Consider the following 27894-nt stretch of genomic DNA (forward strand, 5'->3'; position numbering starts at 1 on the left):
AGCCACCCAGGGGCCCTCTCTCTGGCTTCTTGCGGTGAGTGTAGCTCAGGGAGTTTGAGGAGCGTCCTTGAAGCCTTGCTCAAGATTTCAGGTCCGGAGAGGGAGCAAGGTGACTGAGCCTGGCCCGTGAGCCTGAGAGCCGGTTGCCAGGGTGGGAGAGCAGCAAAGACTCTTCTGGTGGCTGTAAAGAGAGGCCAGGTCCCCCCAGCGGCACTCACTTTGGCAGGCACTCTTGTCCCATGTTAAGTCACCATTCCCCCCCCCCCGCTTCTCCGTCACGAGCACCCCAGTTTGATTGGGTGTAACCATGTAGCCAGCCAGGAATATTGGGCTCCCCTGCAGTGAAGGGGAAATCTACTCTCTGGGGTTTTCAGGAAATCCAGTGGCTTCCTCCTAAAAAGGGACAGCTCAGATGCACATGCTTTGTGACCACCCCTGCCCTGCCTACTGCCTAGAAGGAGGATGTGGGTGCCCAGAGCGACCTCGGGCATCTTTTGGGCATGTGACTAAAAGCCCCATAACGAGGGAGGTAAGGCTGGAGAGGGAGCCTGGGTCCCTGGGGACATCGTGTGGCCACGATGGCGGCCTGGCTGCTGGCCTCAGGCCCTGTGCCTGTGGCAGAACAGTAATCCCCACTTGGGGAAGTCATGGGATTCTCCAGTTTACATGCCGTTCCTGGCTGACGGCAGGGGTGCATCTTAAATTTTGGCAAACCGAACACCCCACAAATACCAGCATTCATTCCTGAGGCCACGGCTGCTTGGCCAGGGTCCTGCTCGGGCTCAGCAGGGAGCCTCCGTCATCAGTGCGTGACCCCGGCTCACGACGGGATCTGCCAGTCTCAACGGGAGATGCTCTGAGACTCTGGTGTTTTGTTTTGTTGGTTTAAACGGCTTTATTGAGGTCGGGTCTACACGCCATAAAGTTCCTGTTTCCAGTGGACTCTTTTATTATTTTTAGTAAATTTACATAGCTGTGCAACCATTACCAAAATTCAATTTTAGAATATTTCTGTCATTCTAAAGAGATCCCGCGTATCCATTAGCAGTCACCCCCTACCCCCTCGACCGCCTACACCCCCCCACCCTCCATACATCTATCCCCCACCCTCCACACCCCTACCCCCCACCCCCCCCACCCCCCCACCACTAATCTACTAGATTTCTCTGATCTGAAAATTTTGCATAAAAGGAATCATACACTATGTGGCCTTTTGTGTCTGGCTTCTTTCACTCAGCCTAATGTTTTCAAGATTCATCCATGCTGGAGCATGGATCACTGCTTCACCCTCCTTTTTATGTGTTAATAATATTCCACTGTATAAATATGCCAGATTTTGTTCATCCATTCGCCAATCAATGGCCACCTGGGTTGTTTCCTCTTTTTGGCTCTTGTGAATAGACGCCACCGCGAACATTTGGGCACACGCACGTGGACGTATGCTACTTCTCTTGCGTAGATACCTGGGAGTGGGTTCGTTGGGTTTTATGGTAAATTGATGTTTAACTTGTTAAGAAACTGCCACACTGCTTTCCAAAGCGGCCGCACGATTTGACATTCCCACTGGAGGAGGTACGTGAGAGTTCCTTTTGCTCTGAAACCTTGAAAGCTATTGGCTTTGTTGTTGTTGTTGTTGTATCTATTATAGTTATTCTAGTAGGTGTGAAATGGTATCTCATTGTGGTTTTGATCTGTGTTCCTCTAATGACTAATAAGTTGAGCATCTTTTCATGTGCTTATTGGCCATTTGTATGTCTTTGGTGAGATGTCTCTTTTCAAAGCTTTTGCTCCTTTTTTAAAAAAAAATTTTTTAATGTTTATTTTTGAGAGAGAGACAGAGAGTCCGAGCAGGGGAGGGACAGAGAGAGGGAGACACAGAATCTGAAGCAGGCTCCAGGCTCCGAGCGGTCAGCACAGAGCCCGAGGCAGGGCTGAAACTCATAAACTGTGAGATCATGACCTGAGCCGAAGTTGGATGCTCAATGGACTGAGCCACCCGGGTGCCCCACCTCTTGCTCCTTTTAACTGGGTTATTTATCTTCCTAATGTTGGGTTTGTTTTTTAAAAAAAATTTTTTTAAGATTTTATTTTTCAGTAATCTCTATACCCAACGTGGAACTCGAACTCACAACCCCAAGGTCAAGAGTCCCACGCTCTAGGGCACCTGGGTGGCTCAGTCGGTTGAGCAGCCAACTTTTGATTTCGGCTCAGGTCATGATCTTGCATTCATGAGTTTGAGCTTGGCACTATGCAGAGCCTGCTTGGGATTCTGTCTCTCCCTCTCCCTGTGCCCCTCCCCAGCTCACGCACTCTCTCTCTCTTCAAAATAAATAAATAAAACCTAAAAAAAAAAAAAAGAGTTGCATGCTCTATCGACCGAGCCAGCCAGGTGCTCCTCCCCATTTTGTAGAAAATAAAACCAAAGCCTCATCAGTTCTCCCTCCCTCCTCCACCATCTGTCCTGACGATGCTGAGTATAATTCCATGTGAGACTTTATACTTTTCCTAGATCTGCATGCGTCCGAAGTCAATGCATGTTCTTGTTTTTAATCACACTTTATGTGTCTTTCAGGACTTGTATGTATTTCTTCACCGCACGTTATGTTTTGGCAACTTTTCTGTGTCGAAATGTATAAAGCTCACTCATTCTTTTTATTTTTTATTTTTGAAATTATGACATTTATTAGTAGTGAAGTATTTCAGAATTGTTGGTGTGTTGGCAAAAGCCTGCCTGTGGATGGAAGACACTGCCAGGAAAGCAAACATGAGTGATTTCACTGCTTTTGCTGGTTTCGTTGTAACTACGTGCTTGACAACCACGGTTTAACTTACAGATTTTGACAGAAAATTCCCTTCCCTTCCATTTTAGGCTGAGTTTCCATTTGGAGCCCTTACCTTTAAGGGACTGTTTCTTTAGATTTATGAATGAGGAGCGCCTGGGTGGCTCAGTTAAGTGCCAACTTCGGCTCAGGTCATGATCTCGCGGTCTGTGAGTTCGAGCCCCGGGGCGGGCTCTGTGCTGACAGCTCAGAGCCTGGAGCCTGCTTCGGATTCTATGCCTCCCTCTCTCTCTGCCTCTCCCCTGCTCGCTCTCTCTCTCTCTCTCTCTCTCTCACACACACACACACACACACACACGCTAAACTTAAAAAGAAACTTAACAAAAAAGAAAGTAAACACCCACTCATGATTAAAAAAAAAAAAAACTCCCTGAAAACTAAGAATAGAGGGGACTTCCTTAATTTGATAGAATTCTACAGCAAATACCATACTTTCTTCCTTGATGTCTCAAAAAAGTCATGGAATAAATGGCAAAAGAAGTAGGAAGGAAAAAATGGTTCTTATTTTCAGATAAGTAGATACATACAGTTTAAAGAATCTACAAACTATAAGAGTAAGATCAACATACATAAATAAACCTAAAAGAGAAAAAAAGAGGCTACCTTGTGGGGCCTTGGAGGAGGTAAGGGTGGGAGAGGAGAGGCCTGGATCAGGGCAGGGGCTGCAGGGAGGGAGAAGACTATGAGGAAGGCCCCAGGAGAGACACTTCCTGCCTGGATTTGGGCATCGCTGGGCCCACATTCTCAGAATTCTCACTTGGTTCACTTACCAGGTTACAGAGGTGATAAAGCTGAGTAGAGACTCTAAAACTTATCTGCATGTCTGGATCTTCTGTAAAACATTTTTTTTTTAATAAAGGAAGGCTATATAAAGGTTTCATAGATACAAATATGTTTGCCAAGAACCTCTGAAACTGATAGAGAAGTTAAAGAAAGCTCCCAGAATGTGGAAGGAAGAGGAGGGATGGGAACCAGGACAGTGACATCTAGAGGCGATGAGCGTCACTGCAGGTGGCGCCTCAGACTTGGGCTGTGCTCCAGAAGATGTAACCGGGACGAGGAGAGCAGGGAAGGCCTAAGATGTACAAAGTTAGGGGCTCATCCAGACCGTTCCTTCTGACACCAGCTGCAAGTTCCGGGAAGGGGGGCAAAACAACCAGTACAGGAGTACAGGACAGGGTGGGGCTGTTAATGTGCTTACAGGTGTATTCGCCTGGAAGTTCAGAAATAGGTATATATTATTTACAATTACCAAGATTGCCAGTAAGCAGTCAAAAATTAAATTAAAATCACTTGTAAGGGCGGCTGGGTGGTTCAGTCAGTTAAGCCGCTGACTCTTGATTTTGGCCCAGGTCACGATCTCACGGTTCATGAGTTCGAGCCCTGGGTCAGGCTCGGTGCTGGTGGTGGGCAGCCTGCTTGGGATTCTCTCTCTCCCCCTCTCTCTGCCCCTCCCCCACTTGCGCCCACACACGCGCACTCTTTCTCCCCCCCCGCAAGACAAACAAGTAAATAAAATCGCTTGTAAAAATTGACAGGGGCAAGTACAGGATGCAGAATATGTTATAAAGTCACATAATGGATGGGTGGCAGCAGAAAAATGGAAACATTTATTTTATTTATTTTCAAAAAAATTTTTAATGTTTATTCAAGTTTTGAGAGAGAGAGAGAGAGAGAGAGAGACAGCAGGAGAGTTGGGGAGGGGCAGAGAGAGAGAGGGAGACACAGAATCTGAAGCAGACTCCAGTCTACCGGCTGTCAGCACAGAGCCTGTCGCGGGTCTTGAACCCATGAACTGCAAGATGGTGACCTGAGCTGAAGTCGGATGATTAACCAACTGAGCCACCCAGGTGCCCCTATTTTATTTTATTTTATTTTATTTTATTTTATTTTATTTTATATTTGAGAGAGAGCACGTGTGCACTGGAACAGGGGAGGGGCAGAAAGAGAGAGGGGGACAGAGGATCTGAGGAGGGCTCTGTGCCCACAGCAGAGAACCCAACCGGAGGCTGGAGCCCCTGAACCATGAGACCGTGCCCTGAGCCAAAGTGGAAGGCTTAGCCGACTGAGCCACCCAGGTGCCCCTGAAAACACAATCGTTTTTGAAAAGTCAACTTAGCAAATCAAGAAATGGAGGTATAAGCTTGTTATTTGGCATCATGGGGTTAAACTGGAAGAAATAAATGCAGAAAAGACCAAAAGTGGTTTGAGTAAGAGCAGGCCTGAGGCCGGAGGTAGGGAAGGTGGACTTCTCTGTTTTTCAGTGCACCCCCTTCCGTGTTGCTGAAATCATCCCCCACCCCCCGCCCCCAGCACCACGCCCGCCACGTCCTTATGTTATTCTTCTAACTGAAAGGAAGGAAAGGCAACCAGGTCAGCGTGGCTGCTCCGGGGGCTGGTTGCCCGACGTGCTGTATAGGACGTTTTCAGAAATTCATTTCGTAATGAGCCCGAGGACGCGTATTGTCCCCCATCAGTTCCTCGGTCTGTGGATGGCTAATAATCACTCCTAGGGTGACCCGCGTTTCCGCACCAAGTCTATGCTTGCGTTGCGTTTCCAAACGATGACAATGCTGAGACTCCTCACTCACATGAATAAGTGATCAGGTAAAGACGTTGTGGGCACAGCCTGTGGCTCAAGCCCCGAGCTCCTTTTGAAGTCCCAAACCCCACAGCGAACACGCCTCGGGGGCTCAGAAGCGGCCGCGCCACCTTAGGGGGAGGCGGGAGGGAGCCTGGCTGGCCCTCGGGGGGCGCTGGGAACGCGCTCAAGGAGCCAGCTTTACCTCTGCCCTGGCTCTGTCCTCTCCCTCCCCCTAGAGGTGCGGGCCCCCGCTCTGGACGGCCCTTCCGGGGCGGCCTTTCTCAGCCCCGGCTGCTTGCCAGAATCCACTGGAAGCTTTCGGAAGATGCCCTCCGGGCCGCCCCAGGCCCGCTAACCGACTCGGCCCGGCGCCGGTCGGTAAGGCGCCCACTCCCTGGCGCCGGCGGCCGCGTCCCCATTGCTCCGGCGGGGACGCCGAGGCGTCGAGGGGCGGGGCCTGCGGCGGCTCCGCGGCCAAAGATCCTTCACCCCTCTCCCCCCCGCAGTGTACCACTGGGCGGAGATGCGGGCCAAGATGCGCCTCATGGGCTTCAGGGCGGAAGCCGTCAAGCCGCTCAATGAGGACGCGGCCGCCGAGCTGGGCGCCGAGCTGCTGGGAGAGGCCACCGTCTTCCTCGTGGCCGGCGGCTGCCTGGTGCTGGAGTACTGGCGCCACCAGGCGCACCAGCGGCGCAAGAGGAGCGAGCGGCAGACCGCCTGGGAGGCGATGCGGGACGAGGTGGGCCACCTGGCGCTGGCGCTGGAGGCCCTGCAGGAGCAGGTGCGCGCGGCGCCTGCGCAGAGCGCGCTGGAGGAGCTGCAGGCGCAGATGCGAGAGGTGCGCGCCCAGCTCTGCGCCCGGGACCCGCCGTCCGCCCCCCGAGCGACGCCCGAGGAATAGGGGGACTGTAGGGCCCCGGTCTTCGATGTGGCTGCTGTCGGGGCTGTGACGACTCTGACATGGCCTTCTGTCCGCACGGTCCGTTGAGGAACCCGCCCAGCTGATTCCACCTGGTCCCTTTCGGGGCGGAAGGGAGGCTGGACTGGGGCTGATCCAGCCAGGCTTTTGGTCGGCCGCCTCCCTACTAACCTGGCCGGAGGTACCTTCCACAGGGACTCTGTTCCAACAGGAGTCCCTTTGTCCTATCCACCCCCCCCCACACCCCCCGCCATCTCTCCCCCACCCCCACCCCCAGGCCCAGTCCACGGGTTTAACACTTTGTAATGGAAAGAGATCGTGTTCCATTGGATCCCACCCACCCGCTACTAGGTGGGCCGGCGGGACACGTGGACCCAGCCAGCTCATTCTGTCACACTTACACTTATCTGAGTAGGCCCCCCCCCCCCCCATTACACCAGAACGCCCTTTCCCCCTTCTTCATTGGTGCAGACCATTGTAAAGAAAAGGCAAGCTCCCAGTGGGTTTACAGACCCGGTCACTTTCCATCTACCTCACTTTGGAGGGGACAGAGAAGGATGGGTCTTGGAGGGCCTTCTGCCCAGTGGGTCACCCTGTGGCTCCTGCCTTCAGTCCACCAACCACTGGTACCTCAGCAGGTCACCCCCTCAAGTGGATCATTCCAACAGATACCCCCCACTTTAGTCTGTGGCATAACCCATGGTACAGGGTCTCCCCACCGCCTGTGGTCTGTTCCAACAGGACTTGGTCCTCTGGGACAGAAAAATTGGTCCTGCCTGGGGATGGGCCATTCTGTGTCGGTCTAAGCCTCTGTGTACCTGAAGTTCTGGACCTCCTGTTGTCCTTTTCCACTGTCCTTCCCTGCTAGCCCTTCACAGGGACCCACCCAGTCCCCTGCTACATGGGTCACTTGTCACATCCCATCCAAGCCTGCTCTCAAGTACTCAGGGATTCCTTCTTCCTTCTTGCCTTTGGACTGATCGCCCAGCCCACCCTCACCCTCCTTCACGCAGTGGGACCACCTGCCCCTCAGCTCTGAAGTCCCCCACCCCCATCCGAATGGAATATTCCAACCAGGCAGGGTTTTCTACCCCACCTACCCCCTGCCAACCCATTGAACCACTGAAGGGGGTGTGTGTGAGCTCTGTGACTTCTGAATTCTATTTTTTTTCAAGACTGTAAATATTTTATAATTAAAGGAGCTCTGGGGTAAAGAAGTCATCTTTAAGAATGTGTCAGAGAACCATGACGTACATCTACAAAATGGGTACAAGGCTCACTGAAATTAGGAGAGAAGCTGGGAGGAGTCCCACAGGAAGGGCAGAGTCATCCCGTAAGCCCTTTCCCAGATGGGGAAACTGAGGCCCAGGGGTAGCAAAGGGACTTGCCCGATGCCACACAGTCAGTGAAGGACCATGCTTAGCTTTCTCTACCGTACTGAACTGTTTGGTGCAGGGGGAAAGGAATGAGGAGGCTGCCCAGAAGAGGCTTGGGGACAGGAGGAGGCTGAGAGGGTATTGAGACCACCCAGGCTGCAGGAGCCCTGTGGCAACCGGAACAGGTGCAGGGTGGGAAGGAGGAAGAGGAGGGGAAGGGAGTTTGCTGGGGGAGGGGCACATCCCCGTCTTCATCAGAGCGGCCCTTCAAATCACTCCAGAAACCTTAGCATTTATAAAAACTGGCAGATTTATTCCGTAGGGGCCAATTTTTCAAGAAGCTAAAGGTGAAGGTGGGAGAGGGGAGGTTTCCTCCCCTTTTCCTTTCTCCCTCCTTTTATTTTCCCCAGGGGTAAAAATGGCCTGGCCCCCAAAACCTACCCAAATAAAAAAACAAAACAAACAAAAAAAAAACAAAACTGAGGTTCCAAAAAGTTACAGCATCTTAATTCCTCATAGAAAAGGGGAAGGAGCCAAAGGGAAGGGAGTTCCCTGGGGTGGGGGGGTGGAGGTGCCCCCAGCCTGGTGGGACACACCCCCCCCTTAAATAGCTGCCCCAAATGGGACAAGCCTGGGGCACAGCATTTAAAAACTCCCCATACCCCATTTTATCAAAACCAAAGAGAAAAAAAAATTTCCCTTTCCCCCCCAAAAAACCTAAATATATATATATTTTTTTTTCTTAAAAAAACAAAAATTCGAAGGCATTAAGCGTTAAAGTGAATCTAGAACAAGGGAATGTGAAATTCCCTCCTTCCTCCCCCCTTACCGTGGGGTTCATTGGTACATCCCCAGCGGAGGAACCAGCCCCAAGGAGAGGGGAAGGACCAAAGGGAGCAAAGGGTGGGGGCCTCCCCAGCCAATCAGCAGCCAGTATGGGTGTGGGCACGGTGCCAAGGAAGCCACACCCCCTTGGAATTTTCCAAGTAGGATGGGGAGCGGGGACATCGCATTCCTGTGTAGTCTTCAGCCAATTCCAAGTCAAGTTGAGGCAGGGAAAGCAGGGTGACAGGCGGGGTGTGCAGAAAGGACATATGGGATTTTCGGGAGCCCTGTGGTCAGGGGGAACCCCGCTTCCTCAGCTCCTGGACAAATGCTGGAAGGAAACAAGGGGCAGAGGTCAGGGGCGGAGCCTCTTCCCCCTTCCCTTCCAGAACAGGGCTCTCTGCAAGGGATGCCTCCAAAATAGACATTTAAAATTTAAAAAACCGCCTCACCTTCAATGATTTCCTCTTTCACTTTCTGCAGTTCCTTCCTCACCTCTTCCAGAAGCTCCTGGAAATAATGGGGTGTAACCAGTCAGGAAGGGTACCTGGACTTGTAGAAATGAATCCTCCCTTTCTTAATGACTGAAGGGCCAGAGGAATAAGGTTCAAGGACCACACACACACACACACACACCCCACCCACACACACACAATGACATCACTGATAAAGCCATAGAGTGACTGGAGAATTCTAGGGGAAAATTCTGGATCCTTGGAGCCAGATGAAAAGTACTGGAGAACATCCAGTACCGGGGTTGGCAAATACATTCCAGTCTCCTGCCAATTCCAGTTGGTGATGGATGGCTGGGGCTGGTGTGCTGGAAAGGACTCTGAGTACTCCTCAGGAAGGAGCGCAGTGATAGATTAGTAAGGTCTGTCCGGGCACTGGCAGAGGAGGCTGTGGTTTCAGTGTCCTCCCGACCCGATTGAATCCCTCCATGTCTCGGGTTGGAAAACGGAGGTTTCAGAGGCTTTATCATGGAATCACAGGGCAGGCCAGCGGCAGCGTTTGGACCCAGATCTCCTTGTCTTCCCGTGGCCCCTTTCTAGCCCCCGATTCTCACCCCTGGCCCCTCCCCTGAGCTACCTGTTTCACTCTCTCCAGGTCTGACTCATCACTGGAGCTGGGCGTAGAGGGGTGGGCCTCGGAAGTGGTCACGGAAGACGAAGACTTCATCCTAGGCGAGTAGGTGTGGTTTGGAATAGAAATGAGGTTAGAGAGAGGGTCCGTCTCCCCTGCTTCCCCTTCCAAGGGTCACATGGTGTTCCTTCCTACAAAGTGGGCAAATCCGACTATTTACGGGGGGATGGGGCCCCAGCATTGATGGCCCACCTTGGCAAGGTTGTGCTGTTCTTTTCCCAGGGTCTCCGCACAGATTCTGGGGGAAAGACAATGAATCGGGAAGATCAGGGGCAAGGAAGGTCCTGCCTCAATCTCCACCCCCTAGCTTCATCAGCCCCTGTTCAAAGAACCGTCTCCGGAGACCACAATCCCCAGCAGTGTTGGCACAGACTCCCCCATGGAGGGGAGGGGGCGGGAGGGGCGTTCCGGGTGAGAACAGGGCATCCTGACCCATAGCTCCTGTGGCCGGACCGGCTCACTCACCACTCTGGGCTGGGACTCTAGCCTCTGGCTCCTCCTGCTGGTGGGAAATAAAACTGTCATGAGACGGGCGGCTCGTTCTCCTCCGCCAGCTTCAAACCCCGCCCATTCCTAGCACACCCCCACCGCCCTCCCCAGTATCCCTACCCGAATGGTACAGCCTAAGGTGCACGTGGCAGGAAGAGCCCCTAACTCACATTGGCAGATTCATCCTTGGGGGGTTTCTCCCCAACTTGTGTGGCTTTCCTTCTGCAGGAGGGACAGGCAAAAACAGATGGCTTCAGCCCTCCCTCAGCCACTCGGTAGCTCTTAACCAGAGTTCTAGAAAGGTGGATTCTAAGGCGTAGAGTTCTGGAATTCTCTAAAACTTGAGTTTTAGAAGTTAAAGAGAGCGCTGCTCTCCAGCTGGGGTGCGGGCCTCACACTGCTCCCATCTGGGAAGCACAACGCGCTAAGGGTGGAGGGCTTCTGTCTTCCGCTGCTTGGGATTCTAGGAATCTGAGTGTCCAAGATGCCCAGGCAGGATCTCCTAAGGGGAGACCTCCTGAGGTCCTAGAATTCTGGGTTTTAGAACATTCTAGAGGCTACCTGGGTGGTTGCAAACCTCAGCCATCTCAGGAGAATGGAATCTCCAGCATGAGATCCCAAACCTGGCTGTCAAAGAGGGAACTTTCACCCAAAGAAACAAACGCATTGGGAATCTGAGCCCTCCCCCAACCCGGCCCTACTGAACTGGAATCTCCAGGTGATGACTGCTGGTCTCGGGACGCCTTCCCAGAGCTTTCCAAGGCACTGACTGCTCCAGGCTCCAGGCTCAGGCTCACCTCCGGGCCAGCATGGCGTTCATTTCTTCCATCAGCCCCCCGCCCGTGCTCCGGCCGCTGTCTGCTTTGGGGGCTGAGGGCCCCGCTGAGGCCTCCTCCTGCTGGAGAAATTACAAAGAGGAGGGGGCTTTATGCGCAGGCCTCTTGCCCCCCCCCCCCAGCCCTCCTGTGACACCCCCCCACCCCCCCCTCCCCAGGGCAACTCTGGCCTCATTCCATTATCCCATCAGGGCCCCATCACCCCACATCCTGCGGGACCTGGCCCCTCACCTTGCTGACTTTCCTGAGTTTGGCTCCGGCAATGGCGGCCGCAAGGCCGGGGGCCCCAGTTCCGCCACCACTGGGGCCTTGTGCTGTGGGGAGAGGGGGCGCAGGGGGCGGGCCTCCCCCTGCTCCGTGCCCTGCGGCCGAGACCCCTGAGGGGGACACCCCAGGAGGTGGGGGGGGACCCGGAGGAGGGGGAGGCCCTGGAGGGGGGGGCGGCCCCCCAGCTGGAGGAGCAGGTGGGCCTCCTGAAAGAAACAGAGAAAGAGGGTGCTGAGAGAGAAGCCTCGCCCCTCGCTGTCCAGCTGGCCCACCCCCTCCTCTGGGGAGTCCCGCCTCCACGTCCCCCCAAGGCCACCACCAAGCACTCACCTGCATTGGAGACCCGGCGCTCCATGTGCTCCGGCGGGCCCGGGGGCTGCCTGAGAAGGGGCGACAGAGCTACTATCACTCGGGGTCCCCGAGGATGGCCAGCAACCTCTCGGCTTCTCTCTCAGGTCTCCGGGGGGGGCTGACTGCCTTCCTCCCCCGGGGGCCCAGGAAAGAGTTGGGGGGAAGGGCAGGGCAGGGAGACCCAGACGTGAGGCTTCTAGTCATCAGACTGTCAAGAACGTTTGAATCACAAAATGCCCAAGATCTTTTAAAACGACCGACTTGTGGACTCTGGGAATGTGGGGACCAGGATTTGACGGGGTCAGAAGGTGCTGCAACCCTGGGTGTGGGAACTTCTCGAACTCTCCAGGAGGTGGGGTTTTCTGAAAGCCCTTCATTCTTAGCCCCCTGGGAGTAGGAACATTGGGGAAACAAAGTGGGAGAGTGCCGGACTCTGGGAGTCAGGGGTTCTGGAACATCCTAGAACGCTGGTGGTGGTAAGGTTCCCCACCCAGGGGCTGGCCCCACCTTTTCTGCTGTTCCACCTCCTCTGGGGCAGGACCGTTCTGGACAGACCAGGTGGAAGGTGCTGCTGGTGGTGGCGGTGGTGGAGGCCCCCCTCCTGGAAGGTGAGAGTGAAAGGGTGGTGAGTCAACCCTGGAACTCGGCCCCACCCAGCAGCTCTCTCGCTCAGCTCTCCCAGGAATCTCGCCCGGAGGCTCTCGCTTCCTTCTTCCTCCAGGACCCCGACCCTCGGGCTGGGGTGTGGGTTGAAGTTCCCCCCACCAGCCTCCCTTGACAGAACTGGTTGGAGCCGGGTGCTGTGATGATGCCCAGCGAGGGCAGCGATGCCCATGGGGCCGTCACCTACCCCGTGTCTTGCGGACCAGAGTTTGCACGAACCCCGCCAATTCGGGCTGATTCCGGCGTCCAGGTTTTTAACCACCGTCACCGCCACTCAGACCCCAGCCCAAGAATGCCTTTCCCAGAAAGGTCGAGAGCCTCTTCCTCACCCGCCTCCAAGCCTCTGGTTCCCACAACCTGAACCACCCACCGTCTTTTTCTGTGCCCCCAGACGGGCAAGCCCTTCCCCCGCTGGCACTGAGGTTGCCCCGGGAAGCGAACCCCTCTGCCATCGGGGTATCTGAAGTGCTACGGTGGCCGCCCCGGACGCCGGTCTCCTCAAGCCCTGCTCCTCAGTGTATTGTCTGTGCACTGGCAGCCCCATATCCACCGGGGCACTTACTACAAATGCAGGGGCGCAGGCCCCATCCCAGCTCACCTGAACTGGAACCCGCCTCTACCTACACACCCGGGGCGGGGGCGGGGGGGAGGGCAGGTCCACGTTTCACACTGATCAGAGGTCTTTTTCTTCATAGCGATGCCAGAAAACTAACCGATGACATATCACTACAATGGGCACCTAGTGAAAGGGCACAGGGAGCCTTCTGGGGCCTGGAAGTATCTCCGTCTTGATCGGGGAGGCGGTCACCTGGGAGTCCCGCGTTTTACACATGGGTGCACGTAGGGCACAGAGGGGCCCGTGCAAAATCCTCACCGTAGAATCTCCACGGTAGTGGTGAGTTAGCAATGAATGAGAATGGGGCTAATTTGGGGCGCCTGGGGGGCTCAGTCGGTTGGGCATCTGACTTCAGCGCAGGGCGTGATCTCACGGTGTGTGGGTTCGAGCCCCAAGTGGGGCTCTGTGTGGACAGTTCGGAGCCTGGCGCCTGCTTCCGATTCTGTGCCTCCCTCTCTCTCTCTGCCCCTCCCCGGCTTGTGCGCGCTCGCCCTCTCAACAATAAATAAATAAACATTTAAAAAATGGGGCTAATTTGAGAGCGGTAAAGTGGCAGGCAGGCCTCAGCGGTCCCCTCTGCCCAGTTTCGAACCTTCCAATGCCTCTAGGGCGCTGGCCATGCCCGCGGCGAACTGTGCTGCGTCCTCCTTGCTCCCGAAGTTGAGGCCCCAGACCTGGCGGGCGTCGCGCCACTGGTGGAAGCTGGGGGTGGCCTGGTTATACTTGATACCCCGGACGATGGCACAGTTGATGACCACCTTGGCAGGAGGGGAAAGGCGGGTGAGGATGCTGGGGGCAGCGGTGGGGGGCAGAGCCCGCACAGGAAGAGGGAGAGGGAGGCGGAGGCTTCACCTGCTGGTCTGGCTGCATCTTCCAGCCGACAACCCGGAAGGAATTGGCCGTGGGGTTGTGGTAGATCTGGACGCGGCTGAAAGCCTGGGGGCCCGTGCCTGCCGGCACCCATCGCTTGTTGATGTCATCGTAAAGCATCACGGTGGCCCAGCTGGAGCAGATCACAGTCTCACTGCGGGGTGGGGGGGAAGGAGAAGGGCAGGTTAGCACAGCCGAGCACGGGCCCCACCCTCCACGGGCTGGTCACCTCCATCTGGGTCCCCCGGGGAGATGTGGAGATTCACAGCGTATGAGGGGGAGACAGGCCTGCAGGGAGACCGAGGCAGAGACTGAGAGAGAGAAGCAGACAGGTGGGACAGAGACAGACTGAGTGGAAGGGAGACAGACAAAGAGGCCAACTGGGAATGTGAGGGAGAGGAAGAGTCAGACGGATAGACGGCAAGAGACAAATGTACTGACGGATGTGGGGAGACGGGTGAGGGAGGGAGAGCCAGAGACAGAGAGACAGGCAGAGGGAACAAATGGGAAGACAGGGGCTGCGGAAAGAGACAGACAAGCACCTAGTGAGTGAGGAGAGACAGGCAGACAGTCCGAGACAGACGGACGGAGATTCAGGGGAGCGGGTAAGAGTTGGACACGGGGGCTCAGGAGAAGCAGGACAGGGGGGACCCGGCAGGAGCTCTGCACAGCACTGGGGACCAGCCCCCGCCCGGTGCTCTCAGACCCTGTTTCCCTGTCTCCGCCAGGGTGCTTGACCACCCCCCCTCCCCCACAGCCCTCACTCCCCGGGCTCCGGTCAGGGGAGGAAGCGGAGGCTCAGGGAGGGGAAGGGTGAGGTCTGCAGTGGGCGGAACATGGACGCTAGATCCCAGGCTCTTCCGCCCCATCCATCCGGCCCCCGGGCACCAGCCGCCATCAGCAGACGCTCCCTGTTCTCTCAAGCCTATGTCTTGGGCAGTGATCCAGACAGCCCCGGCCCCACCCTCTAGGGCAGTAGACAGTCCTGTCCAGGGACAGTGCCAGCCCAAGGCCAGGCTTGGGGTGCTCAGAAGGAGCACCCGCCCTGGCCTGGGGGTTAGGGAGGACTTCCTGGAGGAAGTGACATCTGACTCAGCTTTGGCAGGGAGGAGTCAGGACACCGGTTCTGAGTTCAGGATCTGATATTCAGAGACGTGGGTTCAAATGCTCCCTGAGACGCCTACTCCATGTGACTCAGGCCAGCACCTTCCCACCCAGGTACTCATCTTCCTTGCCTGCAAACTGGGGAAATGACAGTCCCCACCTCCCGGGGCAGTGGGAGGAGTAAGCGAGTCTGGGCACAGACAGCCCTTGGCAGAGTGCCCGGCACGTACTGAGTGCTTAGTAACTGTCAGCATCCCTTTCACGGCACCCTGAACGGACACCCCTGGGGAGTCAGACGGCCACATCTCCCCGGAGCCCCCATCAGTCCTGGAGAGGTCCCATGCCCCCTCCCCCAGTGAGGGAACTCAGGCTCCCAGACGGGAAGTGACTTGCCCAAGGTCACACACAGACCAGAGGGAAGCACTGGTCCCCACCCTGCCCCGCCCCACCCCCAGCAGACTTTTTCCTGAAAAGAGGAAGTTGGTGGTCAGGGGTTTCCGGGGAGATAAATTATACTTGGCAATGGTTCTGCCTCTGCCAGGGCTGGGGGCTGGGGCGTGACGCTGACGTTGTAAAAGACAGGGCAGGGAAAGCCCCTCAGCAGGCCCAGGCCCCGGTTCCTAGGCCAGGAAGCTGAGCCCCCCGTTCCCCCTCGCACGTTTACGTAATCGCAGCGCCTCCCTCCCATCGGGCACTAGAGCCGGTCAGGCGCTCTAAGCCCTTTGCAAAGGGACACCCGTTTTATGCCCACGGCAGCCCTCCAAGACGGGCACTGTTTTCTCTTCATTTTGCAAGTGAGGACTATAAATGGAGGCCCAGAGAGGTGGAGTGACTTGGCCACGATCACACAGCTGGTAAGCAGCGGAGCAAGGACTTGAACCCCCGCCACCTGGCTCTCAAGTCCGCGGTCGTAGCCACCGGGGAGACTGCGTGGGCCCCACCCAAATATCAGGTGCTGTTTCCAGACAAGTGCGGCCTCGGGGACTGTTTCTGGCTCCCGCTGCCCCTGGCAGAGCAGGGTTAAGGCCTCGCCCACACCTGCCACCCACACCCAGGGCAGACTCTGGCCAGGCGCCCGGGGCTATGGTTGCCACTCCACCCTGCCTGCACTTTGCTCTCCCAAGCAGCCTTGCCCTGCTGAGTCTCTGGCCCGGCTGGAGAAGCGGGGAGTTGACCCTCTCCAGGCCACAGCGTCCCCGTGAACAGCAGAAGGACCTTACTGAAACACAAGTCGGGTCGTGGCCCTTCTCTTCTCGGAAGCTCCCGCGGCTCCCGCAGAATAAAAGCCAACTTCTCTCTGTGGCCTGTCTGATCCGGGTTCATCTCTGATCTCATCCCTTCCCTCCCTCAAGCTCGCTGTGCCGGCCCCACTGCTCTGTTCCAGCCCCGCGGTCGGGCCCTCCTTCAACATGCCAGACACATTCCTGCCTCGGACCTGTGCACTTCCTCATCCTGGGTTCTCGTCTCCTTCAGGTCTCCCCTTAGATGTCACCTCTTCCGGGAAGCCCTCCTCAACTACTCCGTCTGGAAAAACTCCTCCCTCTCATCCCATGTTCCCTGTTTCTCAGCAGGGATCCTACCTGACAGATCCCTGTCTCCCCTACCAAACTGTCAGGACAGCAACTCTTTTCGTCTCTGTTCACCGCTGTATCCCCACAACCTATGTACCTGGCACGTAATGGACGCGCAATTGTTGCCAATTCACCAAGTAGTTGTTGATCGTTAAAGGGAAAACTCTTAACGAAGGCGCCCACCTTTATGGGTTAGCCTGCGTCCCAGACACTGTTGTAGGTACAGAGCCCCAATTTGCCCAATGAGCCTTGGGACATGGGCTCTGGTGCTTTACCCGTTTTACAGATGAAGCACTACGGGCACAGAGGGGTAAAGACACTTGTCCCAGGTCATTTGGCAAGTTAAGCGGAGGGGCTCCTGTCTGTACCCTAGCCTACCCAAGTTCTTAGTCTCATTTAAAGAGGAAACAGCTAAGCTGAATTTTTTTAAGAGGCAAGGTATAAAGAGGTGCATATCAGAGGTTTAAAAAAAAAAAAGGTGACAGGATATAAATACATCTGCACACAGGGTGGTGAGGTGATATAGGCAGGGGCTGCTTCTCAGGAGACTAACCAAGGCCGGAGGGCCCCTGGGGGCCTGAGGAAGGATGGGAGGAAATGGACGTTTAGGACGGTTTACCCTTTTGAATTGCTTATTTCTTTTTTCTTTTTCAACCCTGGGCTGGTGTCACCTATAAGATGCTGCTTCGTTACTCAAGTTCAAAAAATAAAACTGTAAACCAGGCAAAAAAAAAAAAAAAAAAGCTGGAATGGAAAATCCCACAGCCCGGGCAGCAGGGAGTGAGTTTGAAACGGGGTCCGCCTGATTCCCCCAGTCTCCCGGGGTCTCGCACCCTTGATCTGACACGAGAGAGCCTTAAATCCCAGCCAGCCCAGGACCCATACCTTCCCGTAAGTCCCTACATTCTGGAAAGTGCTAACATGTGGTGGATGACAAAGGGCTCAAGTCACCCCCGTGTTATGTGGCTTCACCTCTCTGAGTTGCAGTTTCCAGCCCTGGAAACCGTAACTCACCGGGTTTGCTGTAAGGATTCAAAGAGATAAGAAAAGCCCAGAACTCAGGACCTGGGACTTGGTACTGGCTGAACAAGGGAGTCAGAACAGGAGGAAGAGGGCTCCCCATCACTGAAGGCAACCACGCATAGTCACTCTGGTTTACTCAAGCCTTCCAGATTAGAGGCTTGCCCTTCCCTCCCCTGCTTCATTCCCCCCTCAAGATTCACCCCACAGCCTCCTTAAACCATAAAACTTGGAATCCAGTCCCCCCAGGCACATACCGCCTTTCCAAACTACAAACCTTGGAAGCCATCCTGGATGAGGAACCAGGTCTGTGGGCTTGTGTGGGTTCATTCTAGTCCCTCCTCCCCCAAAAGCCTCAGTTTCCCATAAACGAACAGGAAGAAAGGGTTCTTTTTGCTTCTCTGCATTATCTTAAGTGTTCATACAGCAAAATCACGTTACTTGTATTTTTTTTTTTTTAAGAGCATTAAAAGCCCTGAGACGGCCTTGAGTTCAAATCCAAAGTTGCCTACTTCCACAGACTTTAATAGGTGATTTACTTAAACTCTCCGTGCCTCGGTTTTCCCATGGAGGGGGGCAGTCATAATACAGTGCCTGGCACTGAGTAGATGTCTGATCAAATGGTCTCATTATTTAAAAAAAAAAAAAAAATTTAATGGTAATAATAATTACCATAACTGGAAGAAGAAAGAAATGGACCCAAATACTTGAGTCCCTTCTGCCCCGAGACTCTCAGACCTCTGCCCCCTTTCTCCGCCTTCCCAGAATTCCAGCTGAGTCTCCGACACAGCACTCAACAAATATTTGTCAAACTGGGAGAAAAAGAACTATATCTTGTAATTTTCCATTTTTAAAAAAAATTTTAATTTTTTTTAATTTTTTTTTTTTTTTTTTTTTTAATTTTTGAGACAGAGAGAGACAGAGCATGAGCAGGGGAGGGGCATTGAGAGAGAGACACAGAATCTGAAGCAGGCTCCAGGCTCTGAGCTGTCAGCACAGAGCCCGATGGGGGGCTGGAACTCAGACTGTGAGATCCTGACCTGAGCCGAAGTCGGACGCCCAACCGACTGAGCCACCCAGGAGCCCCGGAATTTTCCGTTCTAACATCCTCTCTTCAGACTGCCCCCGAGACTCTCCCCAGCCAAACCAGACAGAAATCAGAAGATCCCAGTCCCCTCCCTTCCATCTACCCTGCCTATCAATTTCTGATGGATCTGGGGCCAGGCCTGTCTCTCCATGAGCCTCAGTTTCCCCAGCTGCCCTCAGGCAGAGGCATGGGTCTTTTTGAATGCTAGCGGTCCTGGGAGAGGGGGCAAGGCCCAGGAAGTTGGGTGTGGCCATCAGCAGAGAAGACCACCCCCCCTCCCCCCCCGGAGGTGGGACACGCTTTAGTTCAACTTCTGCCCCCACCCCCCAGGAGGTGGGAGGTTTGGCCGCATCCAACAGTAGGGGGGGCCCTGTGGGAGGACCAAGGCCTCTGGGACTGGGGGAGGGGGGTGGGAGGCCGGCCCAGACGCTGCTCCTGCCCTTTTACGGTCTCACAGTGAGTGAGGCAGCACTAACTCGGACATCCGCCATCCGCCTTCCACGGGCCTGGGACCGGAAACGCGAGGGGGGGGCAAGGGGCGGGGCTGGGGGGGGCAGTGGGAGAGGAGGGTCCCCCGGGAAGAGGGTGAGGGAAGAGAGCCTGGCTCCCGAAAGAAGCCCCCTCTCCAGGGCAGACCTGGAAGAGACGTTGCTACAGTGGGGGTAGGCAGGAGACCTTGAGGGTGTCTGTGGGTTTCCCCCGTGCTCCAAATTTTCCTACAAGCACTTTCACATGCGGAGGGGACTCTCTAACGGTCACCAACAGGAATGCCACTCGTAATGTCAGAGGGCAGGGGCATGGGGAACGTGAGGGAAGTGGGAGGACGTGGGCACCAGGGGGTTAATCCCCAGTCGTCCCAGGGGCCTCCCCCCTGAAGCCGGGGGCTTTGGGGGCAGGAAGTCCCCGAGAGAGTGGAGGAAGGGAGATAGTATTGTCAGGCTCAGGCCCCAAGGGAGAGATTATGGGGGGCCGGGGGAGGGGAGAATGGGGGGAGGGTCTACTCCGGTCCCCCAGCCCACACCGGCCCCGCCCTCAGGTGAGCCCAGGAGTTCTCAGGGAGGCCCAGGTAAGACAAAATCCCCAGGTCCTTTGGGCCCCCCCACCCCCAGGATTAAATTCCTGGGAAGAGAGCTGGAGCTGTCTTGGAAGCCTGGGTCCCAGGGGGAGAGGGCTGTGACCTTGAGGCTTCACAGCGTGCCCCCTCCAACCCAACAGCTCCGGATGGCCAGGAAGGGGGGCGGTGGTGAGAGCAGGGGGAGGCGCGTGGCGGTGGGGAAAGCAGCCGGCCCACTGCGCTCCTTGCCCGCCCCCCCACACCAGCTGTCTCGACAGGTGAGTCAGGAAGACAAAGGCCCCTCTTCCCCCAGCTGCCGCGCCCCCTCCCTCCCCAGGACCGCGCAGGTGGGGGCGACGGGCCGCCCTTCTGGCCCCGGGCCCGGGAGCCGCCCTCCGCGGGGAGCGCTCGGGCTCGGTCCTAGGCACAGCTTGCTTAGAGCTGAATGTGGGTGGGGAACGGCGGGGGTGGGGAGTCCCAACCAGACCCCTCGAGGCTGCGCCTGGGTCTGTGGGCTCGCCCGCACCAACCTCCACAGGAGGATGAGGGCCCCCCAAATTCGGGGGGGGGGGGTGAAGCACCCCCGAAGTTAAGCGAGGTCCCACTTGAGAAGGCTTTTTCTAGAGTCATGTAACGAGAGACCCCCCCCCCAAAACCAAGGTCTACGTCTCGAATCTCTCTTCCAGGTTCCAGGGACCCCCAAAACCAGTCCCCCCCCCCAATCCCTTCTGGAGCCCCAGTTGAGATTGTGGGGGGTGGTCCGAGCCCTGCCTAAATCCTGGCCTCCACGCAGGGAGTATCTGCCAACTTGGAGGTTCTCTGAAAAAGTCTTTAAGAAATTCGGGAGTCCTCCGAGCGCCCCCAAATCTGAGGGCTCCCAGGAGAACCTCAGCGGCACCACCCCGAGCCTTAGGAGTCACGGCGAAGTGGTCAGTAACTGGAACTCGTCCAAGGGGGCTCGGCCTCAAATCCGAGGCCCCCAGTGCCCTGTCCCCAAATTCCAGCCCGGAGCAAGCTGGGGGAGGGGGACAAAGGCGGGGCGAGGAGCCCGCGCGGAGCGCGGAAGGGTTTGGAGGCAGTTCGAGGCTCACCTCATGGCTGCTCAGCGGGCGGGCGGCGCACCCACGGGTGGGTGCTCCCGGGGCGCCCCTGGCTCAAGGTTCAGGGGTTCGGGGCTGGCTCCAGGTTCTGCTCAGTCTCCCCCAGGGTCCCGCCCCATAGAGTCCGGCTTCCTGGGGGGAACGTGGACGGGACCGGGCCGGGTCCTCAGGCGCCTCCTCCCTCTGGAGGTTTGGTCGGGGGTCCCTGCGGCAGAAAGGGGGTGCGGCGTCCCGTCCCCGGCGCGCCCCCTCGGCCGGCGGCGGGTACAATGTTACTCTTACTACTGTACTTCTCTTCGCTACATTTCGTTCCAAAATTCCACTCCCCGCACCCACAATGCCCTGCGCCTTAAAGGGGCCGCGGACACCTCAAGGCAGTTTGGGGGGGGGGTGAAGGGCGCTTAAAAGGGCAACGCGGAACCCTAGACTTCCGCTGTTTACCTCTTCCCCAACGTTATTGCATGGGGATGCATGCCGAGGGTCGCCCCCAAATTACGGGGGGAAGTTTGGTGGAGGGTAAGGGTTCCTTCCTGGATCCCTCGTTCTCTCCCACGATGGAAATTCCTAGGAGGATCTTAATGGGGACACAATTTCTTCTCACCCTCCCCTTCGACTTCTCCATTTCTTCACATTCTGCTTAATGGAGGGGGCGGGGGGAGCGATCTGGTTAATCCTAGATTCACTCAAATTTTCTCCCTTAAAGGCTACCTTCAGACTCCCAAAGTTCCCTTCTCTGCCAATTTATGAAGGGTTCCTGCGGGGTGAACCCCTTCCCCAGCACAGACGGGGGCGATGGGCCTGGAGGGCCCCATCCCTCTCACCGCCCCCCGCCCGCCCCAGGAAGGTGAGGAGGAAGTGGGCCGAGGGGGCGCGGCCGGCCGCTGACTCACAGCAGCGGGGTGGGGGTGGGGGGGGTGCGGCGCTGGACCTGGGTGGGGATAGGACTCCCGGTTCCTGTGTGGATAAAGCCCCTGGCCCCCTCCCCACGCACGCCCCGCCGTGACTCAGTTTCGCCCGCAGAGGATGGCGGGATCATCCAGCAAATGGAGGGCGCGGAGGCAGGGGCACCCACCCTAGTGCTAGCTTCTGGGAACCCCCTCCCCCACGCGCCGGCTTGGGGCTCAGCCCCGACACCCTCCCAGGCTTCCGCAGCAGGTCCCGCAGGCCCCGCCCCACGTGACGCCGCTAGTGGTCACGCCCCTCCCGTAGAGCGCCACCTGGCCGGGGTGAGGTGCCTTAGGCGTGGGCAGGATGCCTGGGAAATCATCGGTTCAACGGTTACAAATGGGTAAACTGAGGCCTGGAGGTAAGGAATAAATCTGGTCCATAGCCGTCTTGTCTTGCCTGAGCCCTCAGAACCCACAGTGGTGTTTGGGTGCAAGGTATGAGTGTAAAACCAACGATTCTCGGGGCCCAGCCGACTAGATGAGGGAATCGGCTTTCCCAGCCTTTATGCTAGCCTGGTCCCCTCTACCCGGACGCTGTGCTGACCTCCTTCACCTCATCCTTCGAGGCCATGCTCTGACAGATTTCATCTCTGAAGAACTGAGTAATCTTCCCTTCTCTACCCCGCTCTGTGAGATCTTGAACGCTGATCCGTCTAGGTTATAATTATTTCCCACTGTGTCTCCTAAGCTGCGAATTCTTTGGGGGCAGGGGTGGACTTGATCAGTTTCTGCCTCACTCAATCCAGCCAGGCCCAGAACAGCAGCTCAACACATATTGATCCAACAGAATGGGAACCCTCGTTCTGTGTGACCTAGGGCAAATTTTTTCTCCTCCTGAGTCTCAGCTTTCCCATCTGTGAAATGGGAGGGGTAGCGCTTCTGTGTGCCGTCTGCAAACTTTTCTATAAAGGTCCAAATAGCAAATAACATGCCTCATCTTGAAAATGCCAGGTTCCATCCTGTTTCTAGGCTTTTGCCCTGGCTGCTCCTTCTGTCTCGGAACACTGTTCCCTGGGATATTTGCATGGCTGGCCTGTTCTCTGTCATGTCTCTGCTCATGCTCAGTTGCCCCCTTCTCAGAGATCTTCCCTGATCCCCCTGTCTAAAAACCCAGGTGGAAAATTGAGTGGCTATGGGGTAGGGTAGGGGACCGAGAAAGACATTTCATTGTATGCCATTTTGTACCCTGTGAATTTTGAACCAAGTGAACTTATGACCCATTCAAAAATTGAAAAACCAAAGTAGCCCCCCTCCCCCAGACATCTTATCACCTTGCCCTGTTTTATTTTCCTCGGGACACTTATCAGTGTCTAAGATGATATATCAATTCTCTTGTTCGCTGTCTTCCCACACACTAGTTGGTGGGTCCGTCAGGGGTGGGAATCTCAGTGGTTCTGCCTGGGTGATGGCTGTGAGCCGGGTCTTACACACAGCAGGTACCCAATCCATATTTGCCAAATGAGAAGACAAATAATGTTGTTGTTTTTCTACAAGAGAAATTTATTTTGAGTTATATAATTAAAATTTAATAATACTCTCCCCAATCTCCCCCTAAAACATGAAAAATAGGAAAGGAAGAGGTTATTGAACTGTGCGATCTTTTTTGTTCTTAAGTGTACTTATTTACTTATTATTATTTTTTAAACGTTTATTTTTATTTTTGAGACAGAGAGAGACAGAGCATGAACGGGGGAGGGTCAGAGAGAGAGGGAGACACAGAATCTGAAACAGGCTCCAGGCTCTGAGCAGTCAGCACAGAGCCCGACGCAGGGCTCGAACTCACAGACCGTGAGATCATGACCTGAGCCGAAGTCGGACGCTCAACCGACTGAGCCACCCAGGCGCCCCACTTATTATTATTTTTTTGAGAGAGACAGAAGAGTGCGTGCAAGTGGGGGAGGGGAAGAGGGGAGAGAGAGAGAGAGGGAGAGAGCGAGAATCCCGAGCACGCTCTGTGCTATCAACATAGAGCCCGATGCAGGGCTGGATCCCATGAACTGCAGGATCATGACCTGAGCTGAGATCAAAAGTCAGACCCTTGACCAACTGAGCCACCCAAGCACCCTGAACTGTGTGATCACCTAAGGGTCCATTCAGCCCGAAAATACTTCAAAAACATTGGATTTGGGGTGGTTTGATTTTTGTTTTTTGTTTTCAGATGGAGAGTGGAATTTCCCCTCTCATGAGACTTTCTGCGAGAGGGAAGTAGGAGAAGGGGAAATAAACATTCTGGGGTTCCTCCATCGGTCTGTCTTCCTTCCGCCGATCTGTGTAGCTGGGGAAAGGGAGTTTTCTTCCTTAGTGACCTTGAGGCCCCAAGTGGCAGAGGGTCCCCAGAGGGCAACAGCTGTCAGGCCTCCAAGTCCAAGGAAGAGTTTGAATGGGTGCCAGTGGGTTTTCTGGCCCCATTTGGGCCCTTCTGTAACACAAAAGGTGGGAAATGGCCAATAGGAACCTTTTCTTGGGTCTCTGTGTCTGTTCCCCTGTGATCTGGAAGCTGTGCTCTTGTTTTCCTTTGAGGGACTGCCTTTCCCCATCTCTCAATCCATCAGGTTTGGGTGGAGTGGACCTCAGCCTGTGGCGCTTGGGGTGGGCATGTGACCCCAGCCTGGCCAATCAGAGACACACTGACTGGTCGGCCATGTGGTCCAGTGTGGCCAGTGAGTTCTCAGCTCCCGGGAACCTGGGGTACTCCCTCCACTGGGGATGTTGGGCTCCTGGGCCAGGAGGCTAGTGCTGCTACTCTCTGCTACCGCATGCGGAAGTCCACGCAGAGCAAATAAAACTAAGAGATGGTTCCTGATAACGTTATCTGACAACTGGATGTAGTCATGCCTCGAACTCTTCAATTACTTGACCCATTAAGTTCCCTGTCTTGCATTCCCAGGTGGAATTGGGCTTCTGTCAATTACAACGCAAACAATGCTGACAAATACATCCTTCTGCTGCTGGGAAACTATCAACAGTCCTCTCCCTGAACTGCCTTCTCCGCCGTGCAAAGGACTGCAGGCTTGAGCCCCAGCTCCCTCCATCCCATTGAGGTGGTGACTCCCACCCCCCCCCACCCCCGCCTTCGTTTATGTGGTTCCACCCACCACCTCTTGGGACAGCTCCAAATTCTTGTAGGCTACGTGGGACCAATTCACCACTTCTCTCCTCCGAGACCCAGACCATCCTCGGAGACATCCCAGTGGTTTCTGCAGCACACCCAGTCTTTGGGATTGGTCATAAACATTCCTCGAATTTTTCTGCCTTACTTATGGATGAAGGGGGTGGTGTTTGGGATGATGCATGGGGCTTTACAGAGCAATGCAGGGGACACATTTGTTGGGAGGAGGAGCAGTCTTCTCTGCTTCTGCATCACCCCACCCCCACCCCGCCCCGCCCCGCCCCGCCCCGCCCGTGCCCTGCCTCATCGTGTCTAGCACATTGCTTCAGGGCCAGGAGTGAGAATTTATTAACATATGAGGCAAGTCCCTTGTCTCCTCTGGCCTCAATTTCCCCAACACTAAAGGTAGGAGTGCTGCGTCACATGTTTCTAAGAGAAACATTCAAGAACAGAGGGTCCTTACCTGCCAGCGCCCTCCTGAGGCCTGGCAGAGCCGAGAATAAGCTTCAGCAATGACAGCGACCCTGGAGAGCAGAGAGAGACCCTCAGGAGGGGATCCTCCTTCTAGTACCCCTCCCCCCATTCCACCTCACCGCACCCCGACTCACTTGCAGTAGAGCCCTCCCCCAGGAGGTAAATCTGGGATGTCCTCTGAGGCCAGAGTCCTGAAAACCGTGTTCAGGCTGGGGGGCTCCTGAGCAGAGGAATACAGCTCTGAGAAGGAGGCAAGGATTATGGGAGTGTCCTTGCTTACCGGCCACCCCTCCCGCTATGCTTTTGGAGCCTGCTCACCAGAGACCCTGCGGCCCAGGGCTGCGTCCAGCGCTAGCTCCTTCCTGATTGCCTCCTCACAAGGCCTGGGGGCCCCGGGGAAGCAGACCAGGACGCAGGTCATGTTGTCCAAGCTGCCCTGGGGGAAGTGGAGAAAAGAGAGCCCGGTGGGACACGGTCGAATGCCCCAGCACGCCTCCACGCCCTTGGAAGCGGAGCCTCCCGACAATCTCAGCGTTCTAGTGCCCTCTTGCCCAATCTGGTTGGACACATTTCTCTCAAATCTTGCCCACCTGCCAGTCTAACCCAAGCCCTCTCCCCAGGACCAATCACCTAGACCACGCCCTCTCACTGTCCTAGCCAATCCCCATCAGAGAGCCACGCCCCTTCTCCGCAGCTCCTCCCACTGCTGTCTAGCTGCTCTTCCTTCTGGCACTAATCATACTTCAGGACCCAACTCCTAAATCCGAGGCAGTCCCGTTCCAGAAGGCCACGCCCTTTCTCTCAAGTCCCTCCCACTTACCTATCCTGCGTTACTGCTCTCCCATCTTGACTCAAGGCGGCCCTCAGTCTCCACCCTCTCCATATTTTGGTCCTGCCCACTCCGGCAGGCCACTCCCTTTAGTGGAGTCCTAAACTCTGGTTGAGGAAGCCTCTAAAACTCCCTCCTCCTTAGATCCTTTAACTTCTTCCCCTCAATGACTCCAAGCCCCGCCCCGAGGACCTTGCAGAGACACGTGTCCAATAGCTGCGCGCAGAGAAGTTCCGGGGCCAGGCCCAGGCAGAGGCGCGATGCCACCAGTCTCGCCAGGGCAGCGCCAGACATCGCGTCCCACACACCGTCAGAGGCCAATAGCATGAACTCGTCCTCAGCCTGGCGAGCCAGGGCGGTCACCTCAGGCTCCGCGGAAACGAGCTGCAGCTCAGGAGGCCTTCCCGGAGCCTCTTTGTAAGCAAAGTCGCCCAGGGCCCGGGATACCGCCAGAGAGCCTTCGAGGCGCCGGCGGCGGATGGTGCCTCCCGCGTTGTGGATGCGCTCGCGTTCCCGAGGCCGGAGAGGCCGATGGTCCTCGGTGCTGAAGGCCACAGCGCCGGCGCGACTCAGCATCGCTCGGGAGTCACCACAGTGCGCCAGGTACAGAAAACGCGGGGAGACGAGCAACGCCACGGCGGTGGAGCCCCCCGGCTCGCCACGAGGCCAGAGCGCACGCAGGCGCGCGTCTGCGTTCAGGAAGGCTCGACGCAGCGCCCCGCGCACTCCCTCGGGCTCGTCGGGCGCGGTGCCCAGCGCCTCAAACACGTGGCCAGGCAGGTGGCGCGCGCCGAAGAGGGCGGCTCGCGCCCCGCCGTGGCCATCGAGGACCGCGAAGAAAGCCCAGCCTGGGGGTAGCCCGGGCAGAGCGAGCCAAGCGCAATGCGCGTCCTCCATGTGCGCGCGCCAGCCCTGCACAGCGCTCGCCCCAAAGCGCAGTCCCCAAGACGCGGCCGCACCCCCGTGTGGCCGCTGGAAGCATCGCGGCGCGTCCAGGAGCGACCGAGGCCCGTCGTGAGTCCTCCGTCCCTCCTCCTCCTCCTCTTCTGCCTCCTGTTCTTTGCGAGCTGACCAAAGGAGACATTCCAGCAGGCGGGCAAAGGCCGCCATCCTTCAGCCCTGGGATCAGGAAGCCTCCACCCTGCATTTGCCCCCCCGCCCCGCCACCACTCCATTAATCCCCTCCACTGTGAGATTTTAAACCACCTAAATCTCCTTCCTATGTCCTTGACCTGCACTCGAGTTACTAGAAGGGATTGGACTCCTGGGTGTCCTCTCTCCTGCACCTTCAAAGCGAAGGTTGGGATCTGGGTCACGGAAAATCATTAAAAAAATTAGCACTTACCACGTGCTACCACGATTTTGCATCGTCTCCGATTTAGTGAAGAGGAAACTGAGTCATAGAAGTAAACAGTGTTGCAGGGAAACGAATTCTAGAATCAGTGTTTTCCACTTTGGGTTTCGGGTCCCCAACCTTGCTCCCTCTAAGCTCCGCCCACTTCCGTGGTCCCGCCCCCAGCCTCAAAAATCTTTAAATGCTTTCTTTTTTAGTTCGACCCCTCCACTTCTGGGTCTTGCCCCGGGACTTCAGTTGCTTCTTTTCCAGTTCCTGTCCATCCATTCAAGCACACAGCCTCAGACATCCTAATCTTCTCCGTTCTAGCTCCGCCTCTTAACTACAGGCTCAGCCGCTACTTTGTGGTGAGCCAAAGCTGGCCTCCTCTCGGTGGGTTACGCCTACCTTCTGGGCCGTGTCCCCAACCCTGCATGTTGTTATGTATTTTCTCTAGGCCACACCTCTACCTCCTGGGTCTTTGACC

At 56.0% G+C, this 27894-nt stretch overlaps 4 protein-coding genes across 12 annotated transcripts; 2 read left to right on the forward strand and 2 right to left on the reverse strand.

Annotated features, from left to right (window-relative positions):
- Positions 1-578: 578 nt before the first annotated feature.
- On the forward strand, positions 579-6566 carry LOC122234273 (optic atrophy 3 protein homolog). Its single transcript, XM_042970080.1, has 2 exons — positions 579-603; positions 5808-6566. Exons 1-2 carry the CDS (start codon positions 579-581, stop codon positions 6323-6325), a joined length of 543 nt encoding a protein of 180 aa, XP_042826014.1. The 3' UTR covers positions 6326-6566.
- Positions 6567-8011: 1445 nt separating this feature from the next.
- LOC102948970 (vasodilator stimulated phosphoprotein) lies at positions 8012-21203 on the reverse strand. 5 transcript variants are annotated; one of them, XM_042970608.1, is made up of 13 exons: positions 21157-21203; positions 13762-13933; positions 13502-13667; positions 12138-12231; positions 11610-11659; positions 11244-11485; positions 10974-11071; positions 10347-10398; positions 10153-10186; positions 9880-9925; positions 9634-9724; positions 8997-9054; positions 8012-8875 (listed from the first exon to the last, which is right to left on the reverse strand). In XM_042970608.1, the coding sequence occupies exons 1-13, from the start codon at positions 21186-21188 to the stop codon at positions 8838-8840; spliced, it is 1173 nt and encodes a 390-aa protein (XP_042826542.1). In that variant the 5' UTR covers positions 21189-21203; the 3' UTR covers positions 8012-8837. The 5 variants fall into 5 exon arrangements, with proteins under 5 accessions (XP_042826542.1, XP_042826540.1, XP_042826541.1 ...); XM_042970606.1 differs by having other exon boundaries at positions 10153-10189; XM_042970607.1 differs by having other exon boundaries at positions 10974-11074.
- LOC122234378 (collagen alpha-1(I) chain-like) lies at positions 18499-25047 on the forward strand. 3 transcript variants are annotated; one of them, XM_042970611.1, is made up of 4 exons: positions 18499-19893; positions 20302-20544; positions 21419-21559; positions 24550-25047. In XM_042970611.1, exons 1-4 carry the CDS (start codon positions 19546-19548, stop codon positions 24589-24591), a joined length of 774 nt encoding a protein of 257 aa, XP_042826545.1. In that variant the 5' UTR covers positions 18499-19545; the 3' UTR covers positions 24592-25047. The 3 variants fall into 3 exon arrangements, 2 of the variants coding, with proteins under 2 accessions (XP_042826545.1, XP_042826546.1); XR_006212158.1 differs by lacking the exon at positions 20302-20544; XM_042970612.1 differs by lacking the exon at positions 20302-20544 and having other exon boundaries at positions 21465-21559.
- On the reverse strand, positions 23723-27827 carry PPM1N (protein phosphatase, Mg2+/Mn2+ dependent 1N (putative)). Of its 3 annotated transcripts, none has more exons than XM_042970602.1 (5): positions 26267-27827; positions 25564-25681; positions 25380-25485; positions 25235-25295; positions 23723-24081 (listed from the first exon to the last, which is right to left on the reverse strand). In XM_042970602.1, exons 1-5 carry the CDS (start codon positions 27182-27184, stop codon positions 24013-24015), a joined length of 1272 nt encoding a protein of 423 aa, XP_042826536.1. In that variant the 5' UTR covers positions 27185-27827; the 3' UTR covers positions 23723-24012. The 3 variants fall into 3 exon arrangements, with proteins under 3 accessions (XP_042826536.1, XP_042826538.1, XP_042826537.1); XM_042970604.1 differs by having other exon boundaries at positions 23996-24081; positions 25380-25465; XM_042970603.1 differs by lacking the exon at positions 23723-24081 and having other exon boundaries at positions 25057-25465.
- Between the last annotated feature and the right edge of the window lie 67 nt (positions 27828-27894).

This window comes from Panthera tigris, chromosome E2 (assembly GCF_018350195.1).
Source record: "Panthera tigris isolate Pti1 chromosome E2, P.tigris_Pti1_mat1.1, whole genome shotgun sequence".
NCBI classification, from domain to species: domain Eukaryota; kingdom Metazoa; phylum Chordata; class Mammalia; order Carnivora; family Felidae; genus Panthera; species Panthera tigris.